Genomic DNA, 27,460 nt, shown 5'->3' with positions numbered 1-27,460 from the left:
TTGCATCCCGGGACCGAGTCAACCATGATACAATGGCACCAGCCATGATACCTTTTGACTTGAGAAGAAATTAATGTTCATCCATTCTCAAGCATTGTGACAGTCAAGCTTTTAAGGTGGCAGTAGAATAGTGGTTTCTAGCTTTCAACCAGGAAGTCCTCCATCATTCTGACTTCTGCCAACAATTCAATTTTATTTTTGTAAAGATGTGCCCTTAGACTAGTCACTGTGGCCCATTGCCCCTACCCTGTATCTATAATACTATGAGCAATTTATAGCACACTATAAACTTCCAACTTAGGCTGCAGTAGTGTTCACACTTTTCTGGGACTGAGCTGCATTTAATACAGCAGGATTTACTTCTTCCTCTTCCTCTGCAGGTTGTTGGCAACATTGAAGATTGTGTCTGTGTTATGCCAAATTCTAGCTTGTTTGTTTGCTTAAATATTTATCCCACCGTTACTTACAAACACTCCCACAATTGCTAGTGCTAAAAAGAACAGCAATGAAATCAAGACAACAACAACAAATTAAAAATTTGAAAACCCAGATGAAATATAAATCATGACCACTGGTGCAAAAATTGAAGCCATAGCAGCAGATTAAAACCAATCTTAGTTAATATTTGTTATAAAGGCTTGGGGAAATAAATAGGCCTTTGGTGCTGAAAGGATGTAAGAGCAGATGTTTTGTGAACTGTCCCGAGGAAAGTCAATAACTAGGATGTCACAATTGAGAGAAAAATAGCACAGACAACTGTTTTAGTAGATATTATTTTAATGTATGTCCTTAGTTAGAAGGCACTTTCCTTGGTGTACATTCCTACAGTAGCAGGTTGTGAGAAATTGTAGGACAAGTATCTCACAGTCACAGAGGAGCCCAGTTCCCTCCATTGCATAATCCCACCAGTTTAATGGAAAAATTACTTGGAGACTGATTTGCAAGTTCACATCAACCAGTTCACTATTTAAAGCAATATTTATCCGATGGATTCCATTATGTTACCTGTTACTCTTCCTTCTAGAAAGCACAATACTGATACTGAAAGAGGTGGTGAGGTCTACTGAAAACAAGTCCAGTCATGAACATTGGAAAACGACCTCTAGAGGCAGAACTTAGAAATGGCAAGAGTGGCAAACAAAACAAGGAGATAACATTAGTATTGTAGTATTGTAAATATTAGTACTGTAAAATTTGGGGTGTTCTGAAGTGAAGTGAGTCTTGATTTGACAGCATAAATAGGTGATATGGGAGTAGGAATGGGTGAAGATGTTAATCTGGTTTCTCTTAGCTTCTAATTTTCCAATTTTCAGCTCAGTTCTTTACACTTCCAAGTCAATTTGCATTTTTTCAAAATAAGTCCTCATGAAAATTCATCAAGGTTTTTGTGTGAATTTTGCTTAATATAGGGCTTATCCACGCTTACCCTTTGCCCTGCTCTTTCCCGCACTTAAAAGCTCTGTCTCTGAGCAGAGTTTTTGCAAGGAAAGCTCCGGAACAAACAAACAGAACAACTTATGCTAATACAATGCATTTTTGTATCTTATTTCCACCAAAAATGCACACTTTTGTTATTCACACTTTACCCTACTACCGGTAAGTGCATTATTGTACACATCACTTAGCGGGAGAACTGCACCGCAAAATTTGGAAAGTGTGAATTTTGAAGCATGGTTGTGTTTTAGTTTGCAAATGGTTTCAGAGAGTGAGAATCAGGTTACGTTTGGCTAATCAAGTTTTTCCTCCATCCCTGTACAGCAGACAGGAGATTTTCCCAGGTTGTCACCAAATTGAGATTTTATTTGTTTTGATGGTGTCAGAAGGCAAAGTATGCCTCTCACCTGACCTCACCAGTAGGACAAATCATAGTTGTACAGCTTCAAACTTGTATTGATTTTATTGTCCTGGGGGGCAACAGAACAAACCCTTTGATTTTCTAGGCCTTCCCTTCTTCTTTAAAATCCTTCACATTTTGCCATGAACCCATGCATCAATCCCTTTTGCCCTGTGATTCATCTGGCTCTGTGTTCATCTGGGTAGAAATAGCAAGTTTTGCCCAACAATTTGCCTTCATTTCTCTGCAGTCTCAGTTGGAGAAGCTTAAAATAATTTTGTTTCCTGATGAGGAAAGCTTTCAGGCTGCAAGTCTAACAATTTGCCTAAGCTAAGCCTTTGATACAATAAAATGAGAATCTGCTGTGTTTTCAGTACAGCTCATTTCTCATGCTGAGCTTTTAGGAGAAATGTGACAGAACAAAAACTGCTGGATGCCTAATATTTCTGAGAATCAGAAAACTATGCCCTTTCCCCTTATGGTTACTGGACTTCACAGTGAGGGTTACGATCTTTCTGAATGAGAGATAATCAAAGGCAAAACACTTTGAAATTAGGGGTAAATTAAGCAGCATTGCATTTTCTATTCAAATATAATCAAGTAATACTTTAAGGAGCAATGTCAGTCTTTGAATGGGATATTGTTCATTCGGGGGACAGGAACCGGGAGTCCATAGGAGTTACTTCATTCGAATCTCTAAATAGGAAGCCTATGTGCTGGGACAAGAATACTCTGAAATAAGGCGTATTTCCTAATAATGATATTTACTCTCTGCAGAGGAGAGGAAAGCTTGAGATCAAGATGCCACATGGCTATTTAACAACGGTTAGAGACAAAATCTAGACAAAGATAAATCATAGGAACATCAGGAACATTGCCAACTTAATGAACGGTGGCTAAAATAAGTAGGGCTCAAATACAGGAATCCCTACTGGGAGGGGATTCCAGAGTGGGTGGGGGCTGTGGGACAAATAAGAGTATTTTCTCATATTTACAGTTCTTTTCCTGAATATTGTAATGCTAAACTGTGGTGTAACTTGCTTTCCTCCCCTTCAAATAAACCACCAACAGATTATATAACAGTAGTTTTAAAAGTTGACAATTCTCATGCAGAAACAATATATTAAAACACAGCAAGGTTTCAAGAGCTGCCATGCCCTAGTTTCAGCTCGCTGGCATGTGTTCAGATCAATGTGCCTGTGAATCTAATCCACCAGATGGGGGAGCCATTGGATGCACACACACAAAAAATAATTGCTTAAAAGGCCATAAATACAAAACCATCCCTCAATATAGTCAGTAGCATAATATGTATGTTATAACTCTAGAGATCAGATTTTTAAAATGAAATAATGTCATTTTTCTGGAGGGAGGAGGGAAAGCAATATAAAGACATATTTACATATAGCTTTAATTTTATGTCTCCTTGTACCCACTCTGGGCAGCTAGAGCTAAAATTTTGGAGACAATTTCTTGAAAGAAATCAACTTTATATTTCCCTCACACATTTTTTTACAACATTTTCAAATATGGATTTAGGTAGTTCAGTGTTTCTTTGTTGGTTTATTTTTTTAAAGTGCAAAACTTCGTGGGATGTATCAGTCGTTGTTGCTCAACTGACAACAAGGCTTCCATAAGTGATATAGTAAGGAAATCAATTTCCTTCTTCTAATCCCCGTACCTCCCTAAATCTACTCTGAAGGGTCTCACAGCAGATTGGGAGGAGGTGCTGTCATAAAAAGCCCTCCCTTCCCTCCTCTGTCAATGGAAGACTTACAGTCAGTTGAGTGACATCTTTGGATGCAGACCTATAACTTTACCTTTTTATCAGCAAAACTAGCTCTGTCAAAAATGAACCCCGAAGACGTCAAATTTTCACATTTGATTTTTGTATGTGGGTGCCAAATCTGAAATTTGGGCAGAGCTTTACAGTATTTCCAAGTTCTCAGTGCTCTTAAGTTCTAGGTGCTATTATATTTATTTTTACCCCGCCTTTTTCCCTGGCAGGGACCCAATGTGGCTAAAATATAAAATAAGGAAAGCTAAAGAGCAGTTAATCTTTCAGTTTTTCAACGTTATAATTCCTCTGAATGATATAATCCAGGAGATTTGGAGCCCAGTCCCGGATCAATAAAGGGATTCTTGTAGATAAATATTCATAATAAATCTCCCTTTGGCGCAGGGCTCCTCCCTTAATGATTTCCAGTGCACATTCCTCCTTCGGTGCTGCAGAGGATGACTTGACCACTCCAGAAACTGCTTTCATGGCCGTTTCTAAGGGAAGAAAAGGAGCTCGAGTTAAGTAGGTACTCTCTGTTCAAGAAGTCAGTCAACAAGTGCCTACTGGGCAGAGTGCCTTATACCTGTCTACTCAGAAGTAAACCCAGAAGTAAACTACTCAGAAGTAGGTTTAATGGGGCTCAGCCTCAGATAAATGTGTAAATGATTGCAGCCTTAGTGAAGCTGATAAGAAACTTTGCCTGGCTTTGTTTCCATGAAATAGTGCTTCACTGAATTTCCAAGTGTGTGGGGGTGGTATGTGAGAATCGATGATTTCAGAGGAATTCAGATGACTAGTTCCAGTAGCAGTTTCCACATCAGGAGTGTATCGTAGACTACTGCCTTCATAGGATGAAACATTACAGCTTGCGGTGGTTGCCATCTGGTCATGGTTTTACAGAAGCGGATCCCAACAATTTGTGCATTAGACAAGTAATTTGTTAGAAATCACTCTTTCAAGTTCTCAGGAATTTTGAGTTACATGCGCTGGCTGTTTCCAATGGTAACTCTTGTGTCTTTGTGCTGTTGCATCTGCATGTGCGTGTTTATGTATGTAAAAGGGTCTATATGTAAAACGAAGTAGAAGAAGCTCACATGGTTTGGAGCAGACATCCCCAGACTTCGGCCCTCCAGATGTTTTGGACTACAATTCCCATCATCCCTGACCACTGGTCCTGTTAGCTAGGGATCATGGGAGTTGTAGGCCAAAACATCTGGAGGGCCGCAGTTTGGGGGTGCCTGGTTTGGAGGCAAGAAAAGCTTAGTCAATTCCAGACCTAGAAATGTACTGTTAAACATTGCCCTCTTCTCTTCAGCACTGTTCCTTCTCTTCTAAATAATATATGACATATAGAGAAGAACTGAGGAACCATTTTATATTCTACTGATGCAAATGGATGCTTTTGAGTTAGAAATAACACAGGCATCCCCAGACTTTGGCCCTCCAGATGTTTTGTTTTTTTTTAAAACATAATTTTTATTGATTTTACAAATTACAAAAGATGGTACATACATATACACCTTTTCCACCTTCTTCCCACCCCCCTCCATGGGTCCTCCCCTGCCACAGAAGTATCCCACGCAGGTGAACAGTCAGAAGTGGTCCATTTTATGATTGGGTTTCTGTCCTCCTCCCCCTCCCCTGCCCCCGAAGCCCCCCCCTGCCACCAGGGAGCTCCAGTGAACCAGGGCAGTACGCAGGAGTTCATCCATCCAACCATCTATTGTCATACCAAAAAAAAAAGAAAATACAAAAAGAGAAAAAGAGAAAAAAGAGAAGAAAAAAAAAGACAAAAAGGAAAAAAGACAAAAAAAATTCATCATAATTATTAAATTCATAATTGTTAAACCATATTTTGTGGGCTTCCCCACCCTCCCCCCTTCCCCGGTTTTCCTCCCTTATTTATCATCTTCAACAGTTTCATAGTTCATATTTTATAACATACACCTTTATATCTTGTACCACTTTTAAACTAACTATTATCATTTTCGCCTATTGTCCAATCACTGAGAAATCAAACTCCCATTTTTTCTTCCCGTGCCTAATTTTTACCCCTCTATAGGCCTCCATATTTTCACCTTTTTCCAGAATCAATTCACTTTTTAAACCTATAATTATTCCCAAACTAACCTTACACCCCCCCCCCCCGAGTACTGGCTCCACCCCACCAATCCAGCAAGTTCCATAGTCAGCAGTCCAGTTATAGTCCTATTAACCCATCCTTACAATCACAACTTCACTTTCCCTTCACCCCACCCCCTGTTTACAGTCTTTTGCCATCCAGGCCTCCATATCAGACCCCTGAGCTTCTTCTCTTCTCTGCTTAATTTTTCCTTCTTCCCTGTGGTCATTCTGGAGTTCCAGTAAGTCCAATCGTGCCCCCCTCGAAGGGGAGGCACTCCATCCAACTTTTTGTTGAGTAAAATCATCATTTTTTTCGTGATGGGCTTCATTTTGTGTTAAGTCATCACAGTCCTCATCATTGTCATTCTCACATTCGTCTTCTTCAGTTTCAAAAGCTTCATCTTCTAAGAAATCATATTCTGCCATCATCATCTGGAATTGTTGCTGTAACACTTGCCGTTGTGTCTCCTCTTGACATAGTTCTATTCTTGCTTCCCACATTAAGGTCAAAACAGTCCGCTGAAACTCAGGCGGGTACCTTTTTGTTGACATAGTTCAGTCCTGTCAAGGTCAAAACTTGTCACATGGGGTGGAATATAATCGCAGTCTATTTTCTCCACTCCATTTTAACAAGCTGGCTGCATTCTTAAAAATAAAGTTCGAACTCACATTTCAAAAGTATATAAACCAAAAAAGAATTTCCAAAAAGTCCAGAGATAAAGATAGAAATAGAATTTAACTATAAATCCTGATCAACTCACTGGATTGTCTGGGCTGCCGGCTCCCGAGGAACAGAAAGGTCTTTCTTAGTCTTAACTTCTTTCTGCAGGGCAATCACAACCACAGTCTCTCTCCCCTTTTACCCTGCATTTAGGGGAGATTCTCTTTGATGCCTTTGAGGAATCCTTTTAAGTTGAAATCTTCTGTTTACGGCTTCGGGTTTCTGTTTACTGTCTCTTATGTTACCGTAGGGAGGGGGTGGCTTCCTCTTTTCCCCTCTCTCCCAGGTCCAAATTGTTGCCTTAATTTACATTCCAAAGAATCCAAATTACTCACAGTCTATTCATTTGCTGAATGTTCTTTGAAGAATTGGCCACCTCCACTTCCCAGACTCGCAGCTTCGCACTCTCAGAGCAGCAATGTCAGCCTGTCCGCCGCGGTTCACCTCCTCGCTCTCGGGGGCTTAAACAAAGCCGATCCGGGGAGGAGAGAGCCCGCTTTTGGCGCCGCCAGGCAAAATCTGTCCCCAAAAAGCTCGATTTGGGGCTTTTAAGGAGGTTTCGCTTCGCTGGAACGATTCCCTCCACCTCTGAAGCGCCGAGGTCCGCTCCGCTGTGCGGACCCCCGTCTGAGCAAGATGGCGTGGTCAACCGGAAGCCGGCCCTCCAGATGTTTTGGACTACAATTCCCATCATCCCTGAGCACTGGTCCTCTTAGCTAGGGATCATGGGAGTTGTAGGCCAAAACATCTGGGGGGCTGTAGTTTGGGGATGCCTGAAATAACACTTCATCGTTAATGCAAAAGCTTGCACGTTCACTTCAGAAGCAATTTGCGTGTCTTATCCATTGGCTTCACTGTCCAAACATACGTCATGGGGAAGCCCTACTTGAGAAAATGTTTCTTGGCAATTTCATGGCATTAAAATCTATGGTGTTTTAGATTACAAAAAGGCCAATAAACAAACGATCCATATTTACGTTCAAGTTGTTGAAGTTGAGATCTGAAGGATTTTGAGCACAGCACAAACCTGCCAATGAAAACCAGGTCCTTATAGTCAGGTTTCAAAATGTTAAATTGTACCTGTATCGATGAGTCCAAGGATGCAGAGTGTGATGGAAACGTTGGTGTTCTGCATGACAAATTCTTGCCTCAAGGAGCTGAAAAACCCATCCAGGGCAAATTTTGTTGCAGAATAGTAAACAGTGAGTGGGAATGCAACTTTGCCTGGAAATATAGCAATAGTCATGGGTTAATTCCACTATAATCCTGCAGGTGGCAAAGTAAAACCAGTGTTGCTTGCATCTCTGAGAGAGAGATTTTTCTCCTCCCTGCTTCCATTTGTTTACTTATTATTTTGTTTATAAAATGTTTCCAAGTTATGTAAGCACTCAAAAACTTGAACTTATGGCATAACTGGACCTTGTAAGAATTTTTAAAAAGATATTTCAAAGCACTCAAGATGAACTGTTTTCCCCTCCCTGCCCCCTCTATAAGGCTGTTTTGTATATTAGCAATTATACGCAACTCTGATTATAGCCTGTGAAATTTTAAGGCAGAACAGAAACATTCTGATAGAAATGCAATGAAGAATTGTACAGAACCATACTTATTAAAAGCACAAGAGTGCTGGATTGTGAGCCAGAGATCCTGTCAAATGCTTAGGGCACAAGTGGAGAAAGTTTAGTCCTCCAGAGGTTGCTGGACTACAACTCTCATCATCCCTGTCCCTTAGCCATCCTGACCGGGACCTAAGGTTGATGGGAGTTGTAGTCCAGCAACATCTGGAGGGTTATAGATTCCCGTCCCCTGTGCTAGGGTAAAGCTGCTATGAGGATTATTATGAATATATGAGATTCAATTGAGATACCTATAGTAGAACACTTGGACACCTTTCCCTGTGCTGTGGCAGGAGACACTCAAAAATTAGTCCCTGGCCTGCCTCACAAGCAGAGAGAGAGGAAAAGGGACTAGAGGGCATCCTTACAGAAGTGCCAAAGGAAGAATTGAGTAGACCCATCCATATAATTCACACAGGGTTTGTTTTTCACCCTACAAAGGAGAACAGTCACCAGAGTCACTGGGTTTTTTTATTAAAGATTTTCTTGATTTACAGAAATATATGCAATGTCTCTTGTAACATTTTTACAAATCGGTTTCATTTGTTGATACATTGGGAAGAAAGAGGGGGATAGAAGTAGATGGAGGAGATGGGGGGTCAGGTGACGATGTTTCTATTTTACTTAATATATAGGGGGGAGTTGTCAGCATCACTTGTGCAGGTTTTCTGTTGTTCCTTTGTGTTCCTTTGGTGGTGAGAGAGGTTGGGGTTGGCCTAGGGCAGGCATCCCCAAACTTCGGCCCTCCAAATACATTTCCCATCTTCCCCGACCTCTGGTCCTGTTAGTGTGGGAATGTTCAGGAATGTGGATGAGGAGATATTGTTTAATATATCCTATCCCCGCTTGCGCTAGCAAGCACAAAACTTTAGCAGAGTAAAACATTCCCCTTTTGCAAAATACACAGCAGAAGAACGTTTGCGCAGGCTTGATTTAAGCCACTAAAATAAAGTGTATTTTCCTGGTATTTCCCCTTTTTCCCTCTTAAAAGAAAAGACACAACACAATGCTCTTAAAAGTATAAAAGATGTTTACTTACAAGCATCTCGAGGTACAGCACACTCAAGAGGTAGACTTGCTTAGTTAAAAGGTAATATATACATTGTGAAGTTCACTTATAAGAAGTGAGACTCCATCTCATCTCTCTCTCTAGGCTGGAGGCCTTGAGGGAGAGACTCACTAAGATGTGTGTAGTCCAAGAGGTCTGGTCCAAGAGAGGGAAAATGGCTGTTTCCTTCAGGATTTATCTGCCACTTCCTCAACTCATTTGCATGTGAAGGAAGAGGAAACTACGCTTAGTCATATCCTCCTCCTCAGTCCTCCAAGTGGACTATCTAGGGATTGTTGTGACTTGACTGCACTTAACCCTTTGCATCCCACAAACCCCTTCTCAGGCAATTCACAACATACACAAAAACATACATAAATAACTTTAATCAACCACCCAAGAGTCCCAGCTTGCCACGAAGATCCTGGAACTTCTCTCTTGGCAGGGGCTTTGTTAGGACATCTGCAGTCATCTGGTCAGTGTTGCAGTAACACATTTCAACAAGTCCATCCTCGATCACCTGGCGTATGTAGTGGTACCTGACCCCAATGTGTTTGGTGCGTGCAAGGAACTTTTCACTTTGTGTCAGCTTCATACTGCTCTGATTGTCCTCCATCAAGCTGACAGGTCCCGTTCTTGGCACGCCAAAGTCCTTCAGGAGCTGATCCAGCCAGGGGATCTCTCTGCAAGCTTCCGAAGCCGCAATGTACTCAGATTCTGTGGACGATAAAGCTACACATTTCTGTTTATAGCTGCCCCATGCAATAGCTCCGTCCCCATACATAAAAACATAGCCACTTGTGGATTTATAATCCTTATTGTCCCCAGCCCAATCCGCATCAGTGTACCCAAGCAGTTTAGGGTCTCTGACAGCTGGCAGTTTTAATTTACAGTCCATGGTTCCCTTTAGATAACGAACAACCCTCTTAACTCCAGCCCAATCATGCTCAGTGGGACAACTTACTTTCCTACTTAGGATCCCCACTGCACTTGCCAGGTCAGGTCTGCATGTGGTAACCAAATACAAAAGTTTGCCAATCGCTGACCTGTATTGCGTGTTGTTTGGCAGCAACTTCGAACCTTGTTGATTCTTCAAGAAGTCTGTGGCCATCGGTGTCGCAACTGGGTGTGCGTCCTGCATCTGCATGCTTTCAATCAGTTCAGTTATCTTTTGCCTTTGGCTGAGTAAGAACGATCCATCCTCTTCTCTCTCAACTTGAATTCCCAAGTAGTATTTCACTTTTCCAAGTTCCTTGACCTCTACTTCCCTGTTGAGGTGTTTGACTATGTCTTTATAGTCTTTCTCATTTGACGTAGAAATTAAAAGGTCGTCAACAAAGGCTAAAATGTACGAAAACTGTCCATTCCTTTGTTTGGTGTACAGGCACTTATCAGCAGTCCCTTGCTTGTACCCAAGCTGCACCAGCATCTCATGGAGTTTCTGGTTCCAAGCCCTCGCTGCTTGCTTCAAACCATAAAGTCCTTTCTGCAGCTTGCACACTAGATGTGCCTCATTTGGTTTAATGAAACCTTTGGGCTGCTTCATATAAATCTGCTCAGAAATTTCGCCGTGAAGAAAGGCTGTCGCAATGTCAATATGGTAAACTGACATTTGCTTAGATGCTGCAATACTTAAAAGTAGTCTGACACTGCTGTATCGAACTGTCGGTGCAAACACTTGATCGTAATCCTCTCCATACTTCTGGGAAAAACCTTGTGCCACAAGCCTAGCTTTGTAGCGTTGCACCTCCCCTTCTGAACCCTTTTTAACCTTGAACACCCATTTACTTCCAATTGCTTCCTTACCAGGAGGTAGTTCTGTGAGTGTCCAGGTCCTGTTCCGATGAAGTGCATCTATCTCCTCCTGAGCAGCTTTCCTCCAGAGACTGGCTTCATCTGGTGGCATCCTCTCTATCTCTTCCCATTTGGAAGGTTCCTGTGGAGACGCCGACCTTGTAAGGTAGGACAGCCGTAATGGTGGAACACCTCTGTTGGTTCTGGATGAGCGTCTGACCTCTGGTCTTTCGACCGCATCAGCTTCCTCATCCTCCTCCAGCAGTGGCATATCCCCATACAGCTGCTCGTCATCATCTTCGTCTCTGGTGCTGCCAGGGGCCTGGACCTCCACGTCTTCTCGGGTGTCACCTATAGGGGGTGCTACGACACTAGAAGTTGGATTAGTACTTTGTATTGGTTCAAAAGGAAAAATCACAAATTCCTCATCCTGTGGCTCCTTGGAACAATCAATGGCAGTGTCCTTTGTATCAACTTTGCCTTGCTCATCGAAGTAAATTACATGCTGCGAACTTGTCTTGCCAGTTTGCGGATCCAAGACTCTATATCCTTTTCCTCCAGAAGCGTACCCAACTAGGATCCCTGCCTTCGCTCTGGAATCAAGTTTGTGTCTGTGCTCCTTGGGCACATGATAGTAGCACAAACTTCCAAATACACGTATATGTGACAAATTTGGGGCTTTTCCATGCCAAAGTTCAAATGGTGTGCGCTCTGCGCCTTTTGTGGGCAGTCTGTTCTGAAGATAGACTGAGCAACGAGCCGCTTCACCCCACAGCCTGTGTGACAAGTTAGCTTCCTTTAGCATGCACCTTGTCATTTCCAAAATGGATCTAAATTTCCTCTCTGCAATTGAGTTTTGTTGGGGTGTGTAGGCAACTGTGGTCACGTGTGATATGCCTTCTCTAGCCATGACGGCCTGCATCTCATGTGAACAAAATTCCCCACCATTATCGGACATTAAAATGGAAGGGGCTCGCTGGAACTTGTTCTTGACCATGTTAAGATAGTCCCTGAACAATTCCACTGTCTCACTCTTCTCCTTGATAAAGTAGGCTACGCAGAATCTCGAGAAATCGTCCAAAAATATCAAAATATATTTATTACCTCCTAGAGAAGACACATTCATTGGTCCACATAGATCTGTATGGACAATGTCCAATACTTTAGTGCTTCTCTTCTCTGCACAACGTGGGAAAGAAGGTTTAGTTGCTTTCTCACTAACACAAGTTATACATTTTGATGTTGGTGTATTTGTGTTGCTTTGCTTTACCTGCAGACCTCTCACAAGATCACCTTTCTGTAGTTCCAGAATAACGTTGGTGTCTCTGTGTCCAAGTCTCTTGTGCCAGAGTTCCAGACTTCCTTCGTCCTTTTGACTTGGTTGCGCCACCTTTGCAGACTGGTTCTGCTGGTTCTCTGAAACATTAAGCTCATATACACCATCCTTTAGTGTGCCTTGAACATAAACTTCATCATGCTTAGTCACAATACATTGTCCTTTTTCAAATGTAATTTTAAAACCTTTCCTGTCCAAACTGGACACGCTGAGTAAGTTGCAATTAAGCTTTGGTGCAAACTTAACTTCAGTTATCTTAGTATTAATTGTTTCATGATCTACGTTGAATTTCAAATTCACAGTTCCTGAACCAATTGCCTTTACAATGTTGCCATCAGCAATCTCAATTTCAGAGGTTTCATCCCCATTAATCTCATTAAAATACTCCTTTTCATAACAGAAATGAGAACTCGCTCCACTGTCAAGAATCCACTTATTGCGCTTATTTTCACAATCCTGGACAGCTAAACTCCTCTCCTGCATCAACATGGTTTGCTCATGACTCCCCTTCTTAACACCTTGTGGTTTTGAGGGGTGGGATTCAACTTTATCCCCATTTTGACTCTTGCAGTTCCTTGCTATGTGGTTTTTCCCATTGCATTTAAAACAAATTATTTCTCTAGATGTCTGTCTGGACTTTCCAAAATGCTTGGATGCATAGCTGCTATCCTTCCTCCTTGGATTCCTTTCTTGAGAATCAAGGCTATCTCTGCATTCCTCTCTTAAATGGTTGATAAGCTCATTAAAAGTTAAATCCTTTGTGTGATCCATTATACTTTTAAATGGAGCAAACGTAGGTCCCAATGATGCAAGCATAAACGTTACTTTAGTCACATCATCAAAGGCTCTGGGAGTAAGGGCAATTCTTTGAACAATCTCAGAAAAATTCTTAAAATGCTCTGTAAACTCTTCTCTAGAATTCATCTTCAACTTGAGTAACTTATCCAACAAGTATCTATAGGAACTCTCTGTAGATTGTGCATAAATGCGTTCAATGTCCTCTAGGATCTTAGATGCATCATCTTCAAAATTTATCATTGATAGATGCTCATTCCTCAAACTGCTCAAAATTATGTGCTTGGCTTCATCATTTTTAATACTCCAAGCTTCTATCTTAGCTAAAGCTTCTGCATCGGTTCCTGTAGGCTTTTCTTCCTTAATGGCCTGCAGAACACGCCTAGCAGCAAGATAAACTAAAACGCGCTGCTTCCACTGCACAAAATTATTGTCATCCAGCAGCATAAAACTTGGTCTTGCCTCACTATCAAAACTGGAGCTTGCCATCTTAAAACTTCAAAAATTTCCAAAATTCAAAAATCTTTCAAAAATCAAATTCAAAATCTCAAAAATATCTTCACTACCTCTGAGCTTTCTCAGTGCTGTAAACTCTGAGGGAGGGGAGGGGTAGTTAATCCCCCAAGCACACTGCAGAACAAAGAGACCATGTGCTCAACCAGGAAATCCTAACTGGAAAAATCCTACAGAGTTCAAAATCACAATCCAAATCAATCCTTCAAAAATACACAAAATACGCAACTCTGGGCCGCAATAACCCTTTGTGGGAATGTTCAGGAATGTGGATGAGGAGATATTGTTTAATATATCCTATCCCCGCTTGCGCTAGCAAGCACAAAACTTTAGCAGAGTAAAACATTCCCCTTTTGCAAAATACACAGCAGAAGAACGTTTGCGCAGGCTTGATTTAAGCCACTAAAATAAAGTGTATTTTCCTGGTATTTCCCCTTTTTCCCTCTTAAAAGAAAAGACACAACACAATGCTCTTAAAAGTATAAAAGATGTTTACTTACAAGCATCTCGAGGTACAGCACACTCAAGAGGTAGACTTGCTTAGTTAAAAGGTAATATATACATTGTGAAGTTCACTTATAAGAAGTGAGACTCCATCTCATCTCTCTCTCTAGGCTGGAGGCCTTGAGGGAGAGACTCACTAAGATGTGTGTAGTCCAAGAGGTCTGGTCCAAGAGAGGGAAAATGGCTGTTTCCTTCAGGATTTATCTGCCACTTCCTCAACTCATTTGCATGTGAAGGAAGAGGAAACTACGCTTAGTCATATCCTCCTCCTCAGTCCTCCAAGTGGACTATCTAGGGATTGTTGTGACTTGACTGCACTTAACCCTTTGCATCCCACAGTTAGCTAGGGATCATGGGAGTTGTAGGCCAAAACATCTGGAGGGCCACAGTTTGGGGATGCCTGGCCTAGGGTATGATTGTTCATTTGGTTTTTGTAGTGGTTTTTGTTTTGTGTGTGAGTGGGGTGGGTGGGTTCCAGAGTCACTGTTATGGAAGATTCCTTAGCCTTGCTATTCCTTAACAAGGTGAGCAGCTCAGAGATGGTCTTCATTAATGGGGGCATCTCAGGTTAAGAAAACACATTAAAGATGTGAGTTGATCACCACATAAGATATTCTGTACCTTTTTTTGGAGTTGGCTTAGCGGGTATGCACAATTGGAAGCTGCAACCAGCTGGGTGTGCAGTCATATATGTTCGCAGTCATCAACATGCACGGCTATCATAGTAGGAAAATCAGAAATGTTTTAAGACGCTCTAAGGGCCGCTGAGAGCTACTTCACACAATTGCTGTTTGTACTCACCTGCCAAGGATGAAACCGCTACGATGCTTCCTCCGCTGTTCTTAAGCATGGGAAGAGCTGCAGCTGTCATGGTCACATAGCTTAAGAAATTGATATTCAGGACCTTTTGCATATATGCAACATCACTATTGAAATAGCTTAAGTAGGAAGGGCTAACATGATTCAGAATAAGCATATCTAGACCTCCTAAAAACAGAAAAGAGTTGTTAGAATTGTTTGTCTTGATCAGCTATCCTACCAATGCTGTTTAATTTCTAAAATAAGAGATACTTGGATGCCTGGTTCTGACCCATGTGTCTGCATAACTTGAGATGCCTAACTGAAGGACTCGGCTGTGTCACTGCCATTTTTCCCCTGCTATATGGTCCAGAGTTTGTGGACTCAGCTTGTGCTTGCAACAGGCTTGTTATCTCAAGGAAACAATGTTAGCATGACAGCCTTGAAGCAATGATTCACATTTTCCTGGGTGTGAGCTAGCTCTGATCTGCAGCAGAGGTAAGGCTGGGCAAGGTTTTCTATCAGGCCATCTATATTTCAATGAGTTATGATGCTCCTTACAAGCCTGTGCCTGATTCAGGGCATATAAGGCTGTTAACACTTCACACTGGAGCCAAACTTTTCAGGTAGATTTGGAGTACTTCCAGTTGTGTGCTTCTAGCTAGGGAGGTCCATGGTTCAGTTCCCAGTGTGTCAGCCATGCAATCATGCCACAAAAGCTTCTGCAAAATGGTTTGGTGAGTGTGAGCAACTGGGGCCGTACTGGGCCAGAAGGCTCCACATTCCTGAGAGTTGAAGCCCATGAGAATCAAAAACAGAGCTTAAAGCTCTGCAAAGCTTTAAGAGCACTTAATAGCATAGTAGAACTCGGACTAGCTTTCTCCATCGAGTTAATGAGTGATGCTTATACTACTATGGGCAGGGACGCGGGTGGCAATGTGGTCTAAACCATAGAGCCTAGGGCTTGCCAATCAGAAGGCCAGCAGTTCGAATCCCCACAACGGGGTGAGCTCCCGTTCTTCAGTCCCAGCTCCTGCCCACCTAGCAGTTCAGAATAGCTTGCCAAGTCTCCCGCTGAAAAATGCGGGATCAGCAGTGACGCGGCACCGGAAGTCGCTTCTATGCATGTCCAGACATGCGTAGAAGCGACTTCTGGTGCCGCTCTGCCCGATTTCTGGTGCCCAGACATGGGCAGAGCGGCACACGAAATGAAGCCTCCCTGGCAGGCAGGGAATTTCCGGGATTTTTTTTCCATTTGGGATAACAGCAGGAAACGGATTAAAATCTGGGGGGTTCCCACGAAAAATGGGAGACTTGGCAGCTATGAGCACGTCAAGTGCAAGTAGATAAACAGGTACCGCTCCAGTGGGAAGGTAAATGGCGTTTCCATGTGCTGCTCTGGTTCGCCAGAAACGGCTTAGTCATGCTGGCCACATGATCTGGAAGCTGTCTGCGGACAAACGCCGGCTCCCTTGGCCAGTAAAGCGAGATGAGCGCCACAACTCCAGAGTCGTCCGTGACTGGACCTAATGGTCAGGGGTACCTTTACCTTTACTATACTACTATGTTAGTGGCCATTTTGGAACTGAAGATCTCAGGACATCCTTTTTTAAAAAATTAAGTGCTTCACCAAAGCCACAGCATAGTAGTATGTGTTAATTAGCTAAATATTAGGCATAAAAGAGCAGTTTTAACAAAGGGGGGGGGGAGTAAGTAGTCTAGTGTTCCACCAAGGAGTTCTATTGAAACACACTATTTACCGTATTATGATTTGAAGTCATGGTGAGCATTGCGGTTGCCAAGGTTGTGAATGATACCAAATTATTCAGCATAGTGAAAATCCAAGTGGACTGTGAGGAGCAGGTTTAGAAGGATCTCTTCAAATTGGGTGAATGGGTGAGATTCAGGTTGCTTCCAAACTTGCCTTTCCCCTGGAATCTTTTATTAATTAATTAATTAATTACAGGGAATACAGATAGCCACTGCATTCCAGTGTTTTGTCTGTTATCCTACCATACTTTTACAGGGATGATTTTGGGATTATTCTTTTCTTTACTCATAATACACAGTGCGTTCCACACAGTGCTTTAATATTCTAACAATGTTGGTAACAGGTTTTATTTTCCTTAGAAAGGATGCACCTGGATTAAATGGAGAATGGGCTGGCACTGGTGCCAGTGTGGATGCTGTGAAAAATCTGCATCTACGGGGAGTGCTCATCCCACAATAAACACCCTCCTGGAAGCACCCATAGGTGCTGTGCCAGTGTGGAAAGACAGATAGCAGGAGTGAGTTGCGAGGCACTTGACGGCAGGGTTGAGTTTCCTGCATTGCTCTGACCCACTAAACTTTCCACGATTAATTTCTGGAATTGGTTGCTACAAGATGTAGTGATGAATGATCACCAACTTGGACAGCTTTAAAAGGTGACCAAACAAATTCATTATGGAGGATAAGGCTATCAACTTATGATGGCTGCCTAGAAGCTCCAGGTTCAGTGGCAGTATACCCCTGAATATTGATGATGAGATCATGAGTGGGAGAGGGCTATTATCTTCATGTCCTGCGTAGGAGCTCTCCATGGGCATCTGGTGTGGAGAGAGTCTCTTCCTTTAAATTGCTGGGAGGTCTTCACCTTAGTGAAGACCTCACTTGGAAAAACAATATAACTCAGGTGGTTAGGAAGGCCCAACAGAGACTCCATTTTCTAGGGGTCTTGCGAAAGAACAACGTTAAACAACAGTTGATTACCTACTTCTATCGTCCACAATAGAAAGTCTCCTCTCATATTGTATCACAGTGTGGTACGTTGGCTTGACAGCCACAGACAGAAAGTCTTTACAGAGGGTGGTGAACACAGCACATGATATCATGGGCTGTCCCCTGAGCCCGCTAGATGACATCGCAAGGGATCGTTGCCTTAGGAGAGCGAGAAAAATTCTCAGGGACGATTCACACCCCGGCCAGCACCTCTTTAATCTTCTACCCTCGGGCAGGAGATATAATCAGTCGTATAATCAGAAGTATAACCAGTTGTATCAACAGGCTAAAAAAACAGTTTCTATCCGTGGGCTGTTAGGCTGTTGAATGGAAAATAATATAGTCCAACAGACTTTTGGGGTTGGTGTGTTGTGCAACAAGAACACAGAGTGCAATGGGATTGAGTGGTTTTTTGGGGGGGGGGCTGGGTTAATTTCATTGTACACAAGTTGTACATTGACAATAAAGGTATTTATTATTATTATTATTATTATTATTATTATTATTGATTGACCACTGTAGCAAACAGGACCCTGGACTTTTTGGGCTTTTGGTCTGATCCAGCACAGCACTTCTGATGTTCTTATAAAGCAAGCATACCCCACAATTCCTCTGCTTTCTTTACCACAGACTGAGCGAATGCCATGTCTTCCATGCTGCCATTTATGTAGCTGGCAGATGCTGCACCCAGCTCCAAGCACCGAGCAACCACCTGAAACAAAGAGGAAGGGAGATTTCTGGAGGCTTGTTGCCCTTTCAGCCCCTTTTGAATCCCAGCAAATTAAATTCCTATGCAGCATTGTAAGGAAACAGCTGGCTAGTTCAGCTTACCAGAATACTCTAAGCACCACATTTTTTCGGGGGTGGGGGTGGAGGCTGTGTGCTTGATGGGTTAGCATTATTAGTGGGGAATTTCCAATGGAAAAAGCAGCTTCATCAAAGTTTCCAGCTGCAAGAACACTGAGTTTCTCATTTGTAAAAATCAAAATGAAGCAAAATTGCTTTGAACATTCTTAAAATGAACTTGCAAATTCTGGATATGGGCTCTGGCTTTAGAACTTTATCCCTTACTGGTGTCACCGCAACAGCTGCTGTCACAGCCATGTCAGGCTTCTAGCTTGCTTTTACAAATGTATTGGAAGTCCTAAAAATGTGTCTGTAATGATGACCATATTTTGTATTGAACAAGAGCTGCATTTTAAAGACTGCAACAAAATTTAGGAGACAATTGGATTTTCTATAATCAAGGCAGGGGGGGAATCCTCTTCATTATCCCAATTTGACAGACAATTGTTTTAAGTGTCACTGGCTCCCTAGTACCTAGTTTTTGCATTCTTCTTCTTTGCAATATAACAAATAATTTAAATATAAAGACTATTAAAATCTAAGCACAGGTGATGCATAAATACGTACTAAGCATAGAGTGCTGGCGTAGTTACAGTAGTTAACTATTGTATCTTAGCCTTTATTACTTTTTCTGTTAAGTAATTCAGTCAGTGTACAAAGACTGAATTACTTAAAGATCCCTAGCTTGGACCCACTTCTGCCAAAACTTGCTAGGCTGAAAGTCTGGTGTAGGGTTTCCCAGACTTGGGTCTCTAACTGTTTTTGAACTTCAATTCCCATCATCCACAACCACTGGTCCTGCTAGCTAGGGATGATGGGAGTTGTAGTCGAACAACAGCTGAAGACCCAAGTTTGGGCAACCCTGCTCTGGTGGATGCTTCTAGTTCATTCACCTTTATTATGAGAAATCTGGTCATCCAAGAGAAACTCTGGGTTCTCTGAAGTACACCAAGGTCTAATTTGATCTCCCTGGCTGATTTTAAAGACTTCAGTATGTAACATTGCCATCCATTGTTGATAGGGCCATTCTTGCAACAGGTGAAATGAAATCTAGCATCTGTGCTCTGTTTGCCAGACTGTTACTTCCTCTCTCCCAAACTCGGGGGGGGGGGGTAATGCACCCAGTAATAAGAGTGCATGCTTTGCAAAAGGTCCCAGGCTGACATCGCCTGGTAGAACAGGGAGTCAGTGTAGACCAGGAATAGTCAATGTGCTGCCCCCCCAGATGTTGTTGGACTACAGATCCCATCAGCCAATGTTCAAGGATGATGAGTGTTGTAGTCCACCAGCATCTAGAGGGCTCCATGCTGGCTATCCCTGATGGAGACAGTGCTGAGCTAGATGGACCAGTGGCAACTTCCTGTGTTCCTATGAGTGGCTGGAGGAAAGGCTGTGCACCCGTGCCATAAAGAAGCAAGCTCGACACTAGACATGCAGATGCATGCATGCAAGTGGGCACACCGGCTTCAGGGCTGAAGCCAGATCAATGAAGGAATCACTCCACCCCTGACCACCCCTTCTTCCTTGACTTTGCAGTGAGTGATGGAGCATGTTGGGTGCTGTTGGCAAAGAGGGTCCCCCCCTGTGCTGCAAGACTTTGGCTGTACCACCACCATCCTGATAGCTCCAAGCAGGCATTAACTCAGTGCTAAAGCACAGATTACACTGGCTAAAGGTCCCAGGGTTAACCCCCTACATCCTTGGTGGTTAACTTCCCCTGTAAACAGTTGTTCTAGTGCAACTGGAGTGTGGGAAAAATATAACTACTTGTGGAGCATAAGGGCCCAGGATGCGTCCCAAAAAGGGATAGATTAATGGGAAAGGAAACCAACCAAGAAGCAAGCCAGTAGGCATTCCCATCCCGCTCTACCATGCAATCTCAGGACCTCAGATTTTCAGAATTCTTCGCTATGTGGGCAGTACCTGATTGTTGGCCAACTCCGTGTCCCATTTCTGGCTTGACAATCTGGCAAAAGTGTATGCTGTAAATTTCCTAACTCTGAAATCAGAAGGGTTTGGTGAGGTCATTTACACTATGGTGTCTTATCTTTAAAGTACTGCTTCTTGCCTGCCACGTCCCAGGATTGGATAATGGCATTGCCAATGCCCTGTCCTCTATTCAGACTGTGCGATTTCATCAGCTTGGCCCAGTGACCAGAAGCAAAGCAGAGGCAATGCCCACAGCTCTGTGTGATCATGGTAGGATGAGCCCAAATGCTCTAAAATGTTGGGAGAAATTGCTTGAAAAGATATTAGGTGACGTTGCATACAAATATGTGTATGTCGGGAGCAATGTGAGCTAAAATGCTCACAAAATTTTTGTGAGGACTTAAAAATGACAAACTTGAGATAAATCAGCAATTGCTTTGTCAGTTCAGTGGGGGAAAGGAGTTAAGCGGCAGCTTGCCCCATGGTGGGGTTGTGGGAAGCAACCCAGAATTGGGACCACTGGTGGGTGCTGATAAGCCTTTATGGTGAAAGTGTGTGATCCTGAGACTTGCCCAAAAGGTCTGTGAGACCCTTGGGCAGGGAGAGGATCCCTTTTGAGGTCCACCTGATGTCAAAATCTTGGGACCTTAGTAGAGCTCCCTCAGCCAAACGGTGACTTGCCAGACCCAAGGAGGCGTAGCAGCTATATGCGCTCAGGGCAGGGTTTGCTTCCTCACACAATTCAGGTTAGGAGGGGCAGGCCTTAGGCCTGCACAGCTTCCAGTGTCACTGTGGATTTGTTGCATAAAACATGAATAAAGTTGTGTCCCTTAATGAACCTAATACATGCTGCCTCTTCTTGCCTGGCTGAGGGTGGAAATAGGAACAAATGGAGTTGAGCTCCAGCAGTTCAAGTCACTGTGTGGGTTGCTATGTCTATAAAACCTCCTGGGTCGTTTCTTTTTCCACTCTAGGGCAATAATCTTCCCACAGCTGTGCTTCTCACACTGCTGTTTGTCATTATTGACATGCATGGTGACCCTTGGGTGGTTTTTCCTAGTGCTGTGTACTGTGTACTGTTGTCTCTGTTCTTCAGGTTCTGAAAAAGTATTCTTCCATTGCAGAAGAGACTTCCACCGTCCCGCCTCTTTCTCACTTTAGAATTTGTTAGAATTTGAGTGGATGAGGGGTCAGGCTTATCTTATCACTGCAAAGTGGCTGTGGGTGTGTCTTGTGTTTTTCTTTCCATGAAATGTTTCTGCGGAGCCCCACAGCCTTCCCAGCAGCCTGCACTTCCTGATCTGTTAAAGGCCCATGGGGGATGTTACTGCATGATGTCTTCCCCCTGAGTTTGAATTGAAACATAGGAAGCCAGGAAGGCTGGCTGCCAAGGCACAGAGAACAGTGTGATCACTGATTTGGTGTTTTTTTGTTTTATTGTTTGAAGGAAGTCCTTTAAAAATCATTTTTCAATGGTTTCTTTAAAAGGAAAAATTAAATTAAAACCCTTTACTTTTCAAACAACAACAGCCAGTAGCTGCCAGGAACCTCCCCGCTTTCCCATGCTTACAGAAAAGTGCAGCCAAGGACACCATGGCTTTTTCAGGAAATGCAGGCACCCAGGAATGCTGCAGAGGACAGACTACTGGAGAGAGGATTTGCAGAATGAAAGGGAAAAAATGCTCAGAAACATCCCATAACCAACCTGAAAGTAATGTAAGCACAAGAAAAGGCCTGCGTGCAACCCACGAGGAATTCTCGAAATTTTTATCTTTTCTTTCATAATTTTTGAATGTGTGTGTGGAGGAATGGAGGGGGAAAGTTCCACATAACCCCAGTTTTCTGTCTTGCTGGCCTCCTCCTTTAACGTAAGTCAATGAAACTTGTATGGAAGGAGTCTGTTATCCTAGAAACCAAAGATTGGGATGCTAAACTTGCCCTTATCCCACTTCCTTTTGATCCAAAATCTATTTTCGGAAGGGGCAAATAAAGTTCCTCTCAATAGGTCCCCTATCACTCCTCCAGGTGCTGGGGTCCCCTAAAACTTCTGCTTCCTCTATATTTATTTATATTTGCCTATTTTCCTTTCTGGATACCCACCCACTCTGCCTTAAGCAATCACACTGGACAAAGCTGTCTAGAGAGATGTGCAGTGAGAATAAATATGTTCGCCAAGTGTTGAAAAGTTTAGCGTGAAACCGATTTGAGATCACGTTCAAAAACATTTGATGCATGTACAAAAGAGGCCCAAATTTTGCATGCACAGACATTCAAGGATGTACAGTCCTGATGTAAATAAGTGGTAACACTTTTGTGAGTGCCTGGGGGGGGGGCTTATATAAGTTGGTGCCATATTGGATGGCGTGGTATACCAGCTCATCCCTTATATGAGGATCCCTTTTCCCATGAGGCACACTTCTGTAATGGCACCTACTGCCTCTCTCTTCCACTTCTATGCGCAAATACACTGATATTCCTGCAAATTGAGACAGGCATTCACACTCTGCTGGTGGTCAACTGCAAAACCTAAATTGCATCTGGAAATAAATACATTTATATAAATCTGAATTTTAGTAAAGTATACGACTCTCCCTTCCTTCCTGCCCGGTTTGGTAATTTATCGTCACCCGTATGTGAATGTTTATCCCAATGCACATAAATATGAATTTTACATACATGGAGTTACACATTATCTATCACCTGTGTGTGCAGGTGACTCTACAGAAGCATGCCCAGTAAAAGGCATGCATATATAAGTGTATGACATTTACTTTCTGGAGCTTGGCTTCTGTTCGCGCAGTGATCAGTATGTGGGAACCCATGCGTGCCAGGTGGTATGCCATCTGCTCACCGATTCCAGTGCTTGCCCCAGTAACAACCACACGCTTCCCTTTCAGCATTTCTGGAGAGCAAGATATAGGGACAGCCATTTATAAAGATCACATTAAACACACCACCCAATCCTAAACCAGTCTCTAAAGGGCAAGAAGCCCAAGAAGAGAAACAGCAGTTTCTGCCTGCCGATCAGTTGCCCAGTCCCAACAATCTTCCAGTCTAATCTGCATTCTTCTCCCAAGAAACCAGCAGTCATAAGAATTGCAGACATTACAAAAGGATGCAGAATGCCAAGACAGCCATTTATTTTCGTTATTATTTTACTCTAATTAAACATGAACATGCATTTCTTTTTAAAGCCACTTCATATACAGCATTCAGCTTTCTTGAAGTTTTTGAAGCAGTTGTACAATTAAGCAACTTTAAAGAAAGCCCAATCCTTTTCGAAATAGACAGAATATGAAAGCCTGTTGGAGAATCCAAATGGCAAGCCTCCTAACCACACCTGTTTGCAGGAAGAAGAAAAAAATAGCCCTGCCTGTAGCGTGATGTATTTCAAAGGCTTGCCAAGCAAAGCCTTCTATTATCGGCAATGCAAGAAACGCCCAGACATGTTTCGTTTTAGGCTTGCACCAGTTCCTGTATAAAAACCATTCCAGTGTGACTCCTTTCTCTTTCTCCCCCTCCGCCTTCCCCCTGCTTTTATTTTAAAATGTCTTTACTTTTTTAAAAAAAACTTACCCGGTTTAAAGTCTTCATTTCCCGAATAAAAACAGAAGGCCAAGATCAGTCCTGCAAAAAGAACCAGAATCTTTTGCAGCAGACCCATCCCACTGCAGAGTCAGGAAATAATCAAGCATGAGAAGCAAAAAGGAGGAGGAAAAAAAGCCCTGCAGAGCTGTTCCAGACAGAGGGAGCAATGTCTATGCTGCAAAAACCTGGTAGCATAGAGGCAGCAACTTGCCCAAATGTCCAACCTTCTGACAATTCAGGGTACTCGAGGTAACAGCTCCATCACAAGCCTCTAATTTACTGTTTGTCAAGAGTTGATAAACTTCGGCCTACGTGATCTTTGGATCCTGGCTGTCCCATTTCATATTTCCTGTCCCTACGTTTAAAATAGAGAAATTTGCACAACACCCTGAAAGAGGTGTGTCTTTGCTGAAAAGCATCAAGTTTCACTTCAGAGAAGATCCCAGGCTGCCTACTCCAGGTGGGCTATTTTTTTTATAAAAAATATATCATTGTTTAGCATCTGCCAGGCATAGACTCCACACACGGCACAAGGCTCAAGTGCAAGAAGCTTATGACTTCCACCTCAAAGAGCTTGCAGAGACTGAAGTGCAGAGGCAGAGGATGTTGTTGTTATAATGTCAGGGATTCAGGGCAAATGGGTGGACATGACTAAGTTGCACATGTTTGGGAAGCTGAGCCAACAAATGTGTTGCTGTGAGTTTTCAGATCCTTTTTGGAACTCTTGACAGTCTTGCAGAGTTGTTATCAGTCTCCAAAGTACTTTTATGCCCATAATTAGTAGAATATTTCAAAACTTCATATGCCGTACCATATTTATCATTGGCATTACGTGGTGCTGTTTATGCTTTCTGATACCACAGAGTAAGCCATTCTAAGATATGTTAATCCCCACCTTACAGTGGTGGGCCCCTGACTCTGAGTGTTCTAATGCAGATTTGTGAGCCAGATCCACCCTAATTGTACCATGGTGTTCATGTGACGCCCAATGGGCCTGCACAGCTATGGACCAGTCAAATATTCAAGTGGCCAATGAACTCAGCACTGCATCCAGTGCAATTGTGGTGCCAATGACTGAACCACGTTAGGTTCACTAGCAGCACTGTTGTGTGCCATTTTGTTCTTCGTACGCTAGGTGCATGGCTTCCCTATAATGAAACTGAAACAACTGGTGATACAGGCCCAGAACATACCATCCCAAAGACTGCTTCCCTTGTACATCTAGTCCACCCCCTGCAATGCAGGAATCTTTTCGATCTCTGGTTTCTCCACCCACAAAGATCTGGAAACAACCTCTGTTGGAGACCCTGGAGTACCACTCTCAGACCACTCAGCTATGGGGCAACTTTGTATGTTTATGTGATTCTTCCAAGACATACTGGATCATACAAAAATAACCCTGTGCTTCTCTCTCATTCTTTCTAATCTTTTTCAAAGTCAGTGCCAAAATTGACTAGCATGACCAAGTATGCCAGTATGACTAATGAAGGACAGGGCCGGCTCTAAGGCAAGCCTGGGTGGCGCAGGGTGCCAGGGCGCCAGGCCGCCAGGGGAGTGCCGCGTGGCTGCGCCCACTACAGTAGCGCTGCGCCCGCCCGCCGCAGTGAGAAGCGGGGCAGGGCGGGGGGCGCCGGAGCGATCACCGCGCCCAGGCGCCCGACAGGCTTAAGACGGCCATGATGAAGGAGTTCTAGATGAAGATGAGGCAGAGTTATGCAGAGAAGAGCCAGCTTGATTCTCAACATTTGGGTTCATTAAGGTCATCATAGACAAATAGTTTCTCTCTCTCTCTCTCTCTCTCTCTCTCTCTCTCTCTCTCTCTTTCACTCACTCACTCACTCACACACACACACACTGTAGTTTATATGCTGTACAGTGCTTTTTTCTAAGAAAATGTTTAGGTGTACTGTCATTTTCCTACTTATATTTAAATACTGCGCCTCAATGAGGCCAAATTTAGATTCACAAAATGTTTAGGGGGATGCGTACCCCTGTGTACCCCCAGAAAAAAAGGACTGGCTGCATACATGTTGCTTATAAATGAACTGCTGCCATTCATGCCTATGGGAAAAGGAAAGGAAAGTAGACACTTGCAGCAAAGGGAGATGGCAGAAGCAGGGAGTCCATATCAGACACTGGGTGGCCTCAGGCTTCCATGTCAGAGATCCTGTAAGGCAAGTGTGGGGGAGCTTCTTCAGCCCAACTGTAACTTTCCAGGGGCCACATGCCAGTGTTTGGTAGAGCAATGAATACCAATTTACCTAATACAGTAGGCAGTGGTGGACCTACATTTTTGGAGCTCTGAAGCTTGAACTGTTATGGGGGCCTCTTCACAACCAGTAAGGAGGTCTAGGTAACCACTGTTACCTTCTTCAATGTGGTTCTGGGCTACTAATTCTTAAATTTTAGGATTGTTGAAATACACACACACACACCAAAAAATAAATCTGAGTTGTGTGACTCAAATTAGGTGTACTGGATCCAATTTTTTTAAGGACGTTTAAGCCATTTTTAATAAGGGAGAGAGAAATTAAATGTAAACTAAAAAGCATCTAAGGTCTCTGTACACTAGGAATTAGTAATGACAATTCAGCTCTTATATAACAGGTGTCATCTTAAATCACCTACTGCTTAGATCTATTTCAGAGAATCTTCCTGGATAGTACAGAACAGTAGAGTACATCTCATTACGTGGCATTCTGGGCATTATGCCATAGTACTTATAGACTAGGCATGGCCCCAGTTGGGCTAAGAATCACCTAACAGGATCCTGAACATCTGTGTTTGGAGGAATAACACAAGGTTAAAACCAATGTTCCACAGGAAACATTGTTGGCAGCAGTTTGATGACGTTGAAGTGCTCTAGTATAATGGGCATCTCTCCCACAGTCTATGCAGACACTGGAATCTTGACTGCTAGAAACAACTTAAAAAACAATTAGGAAAGGGGGAACATAGCAACGTATCTTCCCACTCAAAAATTAAGCCACTGAAAAGTTAACCCTGAAGTATCTGTTCTTGGTGCAAATCCCCAATGGCATAGCAGCCAAGTATTAATAGAGTCTCAGAGGGAGAGGGAGATGCAAGTCACTGGTAACACTACAAAAAGCAAATCAAAGGATGCAAGTTTTCCATTTAATCATTAGTTGCAAAGTTATTCTTACCTAGGGGGCTGCAGTGATGGTTATAGTTAATGAATACCTGCCAGTTTACTCTGTCTTGGGATCATCTCAATAGCAATAATTGCCAGCTCCTGGTAATAAAAGCCAACTAATTATGAGCCATGTTATTATGAAACAAAAATTGCATGCAGAAGGTCCCAGTTTCAATCTTTGACATCTACAGGTAGGACTGGGAATGCCCCCTGCCTGAAATGCTGAACCGCTGCTGGTAATGGATCCGGCTCATTATTAGGCAGCTTCCTATTTTTCTATCAAATGATGTAAGTTCCAGAAGGTCTGGAAAGTGACAATT

The 27,460-nt window shown here is 42.9% G+C and overlaps 2 protein-coding genes across 2 annotated transcripts in view; one reads left to right on the top strand and one right to left on the bottom strand.

Annotated features, from left to right (window-relative positions):
• LAMB3 (laminin subunit beta 3) overlaps positions 1-27,460 on the top strand; it is a 128,519-nt gene that overhangs the window by 4,690 nt on the left and 96,369 nt on the right. The window lies entirely within an intron of this gene.
• On the bottom strand, positions 760-24,578 carry HSD11B1 (hydroxysteroid 11-beta dehydrogenase 1). Its single transcript, XM_035122664.3, has 6 exons — positions 23,975-24,578; positions 23,170-23,300; positions 18,224-18,335; positions 14,867-15,052; positions 7,540-7,683; positions 760-4,108 (listed from the first exon to the last, which is right to left on the bottom strand). Exons 1-6 carry the CDS (start codon positions 24,060-24,062, stop codon positions 3,888-3,890), a joined length of 882 nt encoding a protein of 293 aa, XP_034978555.1. The 5' UTR covers positions 24,063-24,578; the 3' UTR covers positions 760-3,887.

This window comes from Zootoca vivipara, chromosome 7, assembly GCF_965207765.1.
Source record: "Zootoca vivipara chromosome 7, rZooViv2.hap1.1, whole genome shotgun sequence".
In the NCBI taxonomy this organism is placed as follows: domain Eukaryota; kingdom Metazoa; phylum Chordata; class Lepidosauria; order Squamata; family Lacertidae; genus Zootoca; species Zootoca vivipara.
The sequence above is the reverse complement of the archived record's forward strand: the minus strand, read 5'-3'. Positions and strand labels throughout refer to the sequence as shown.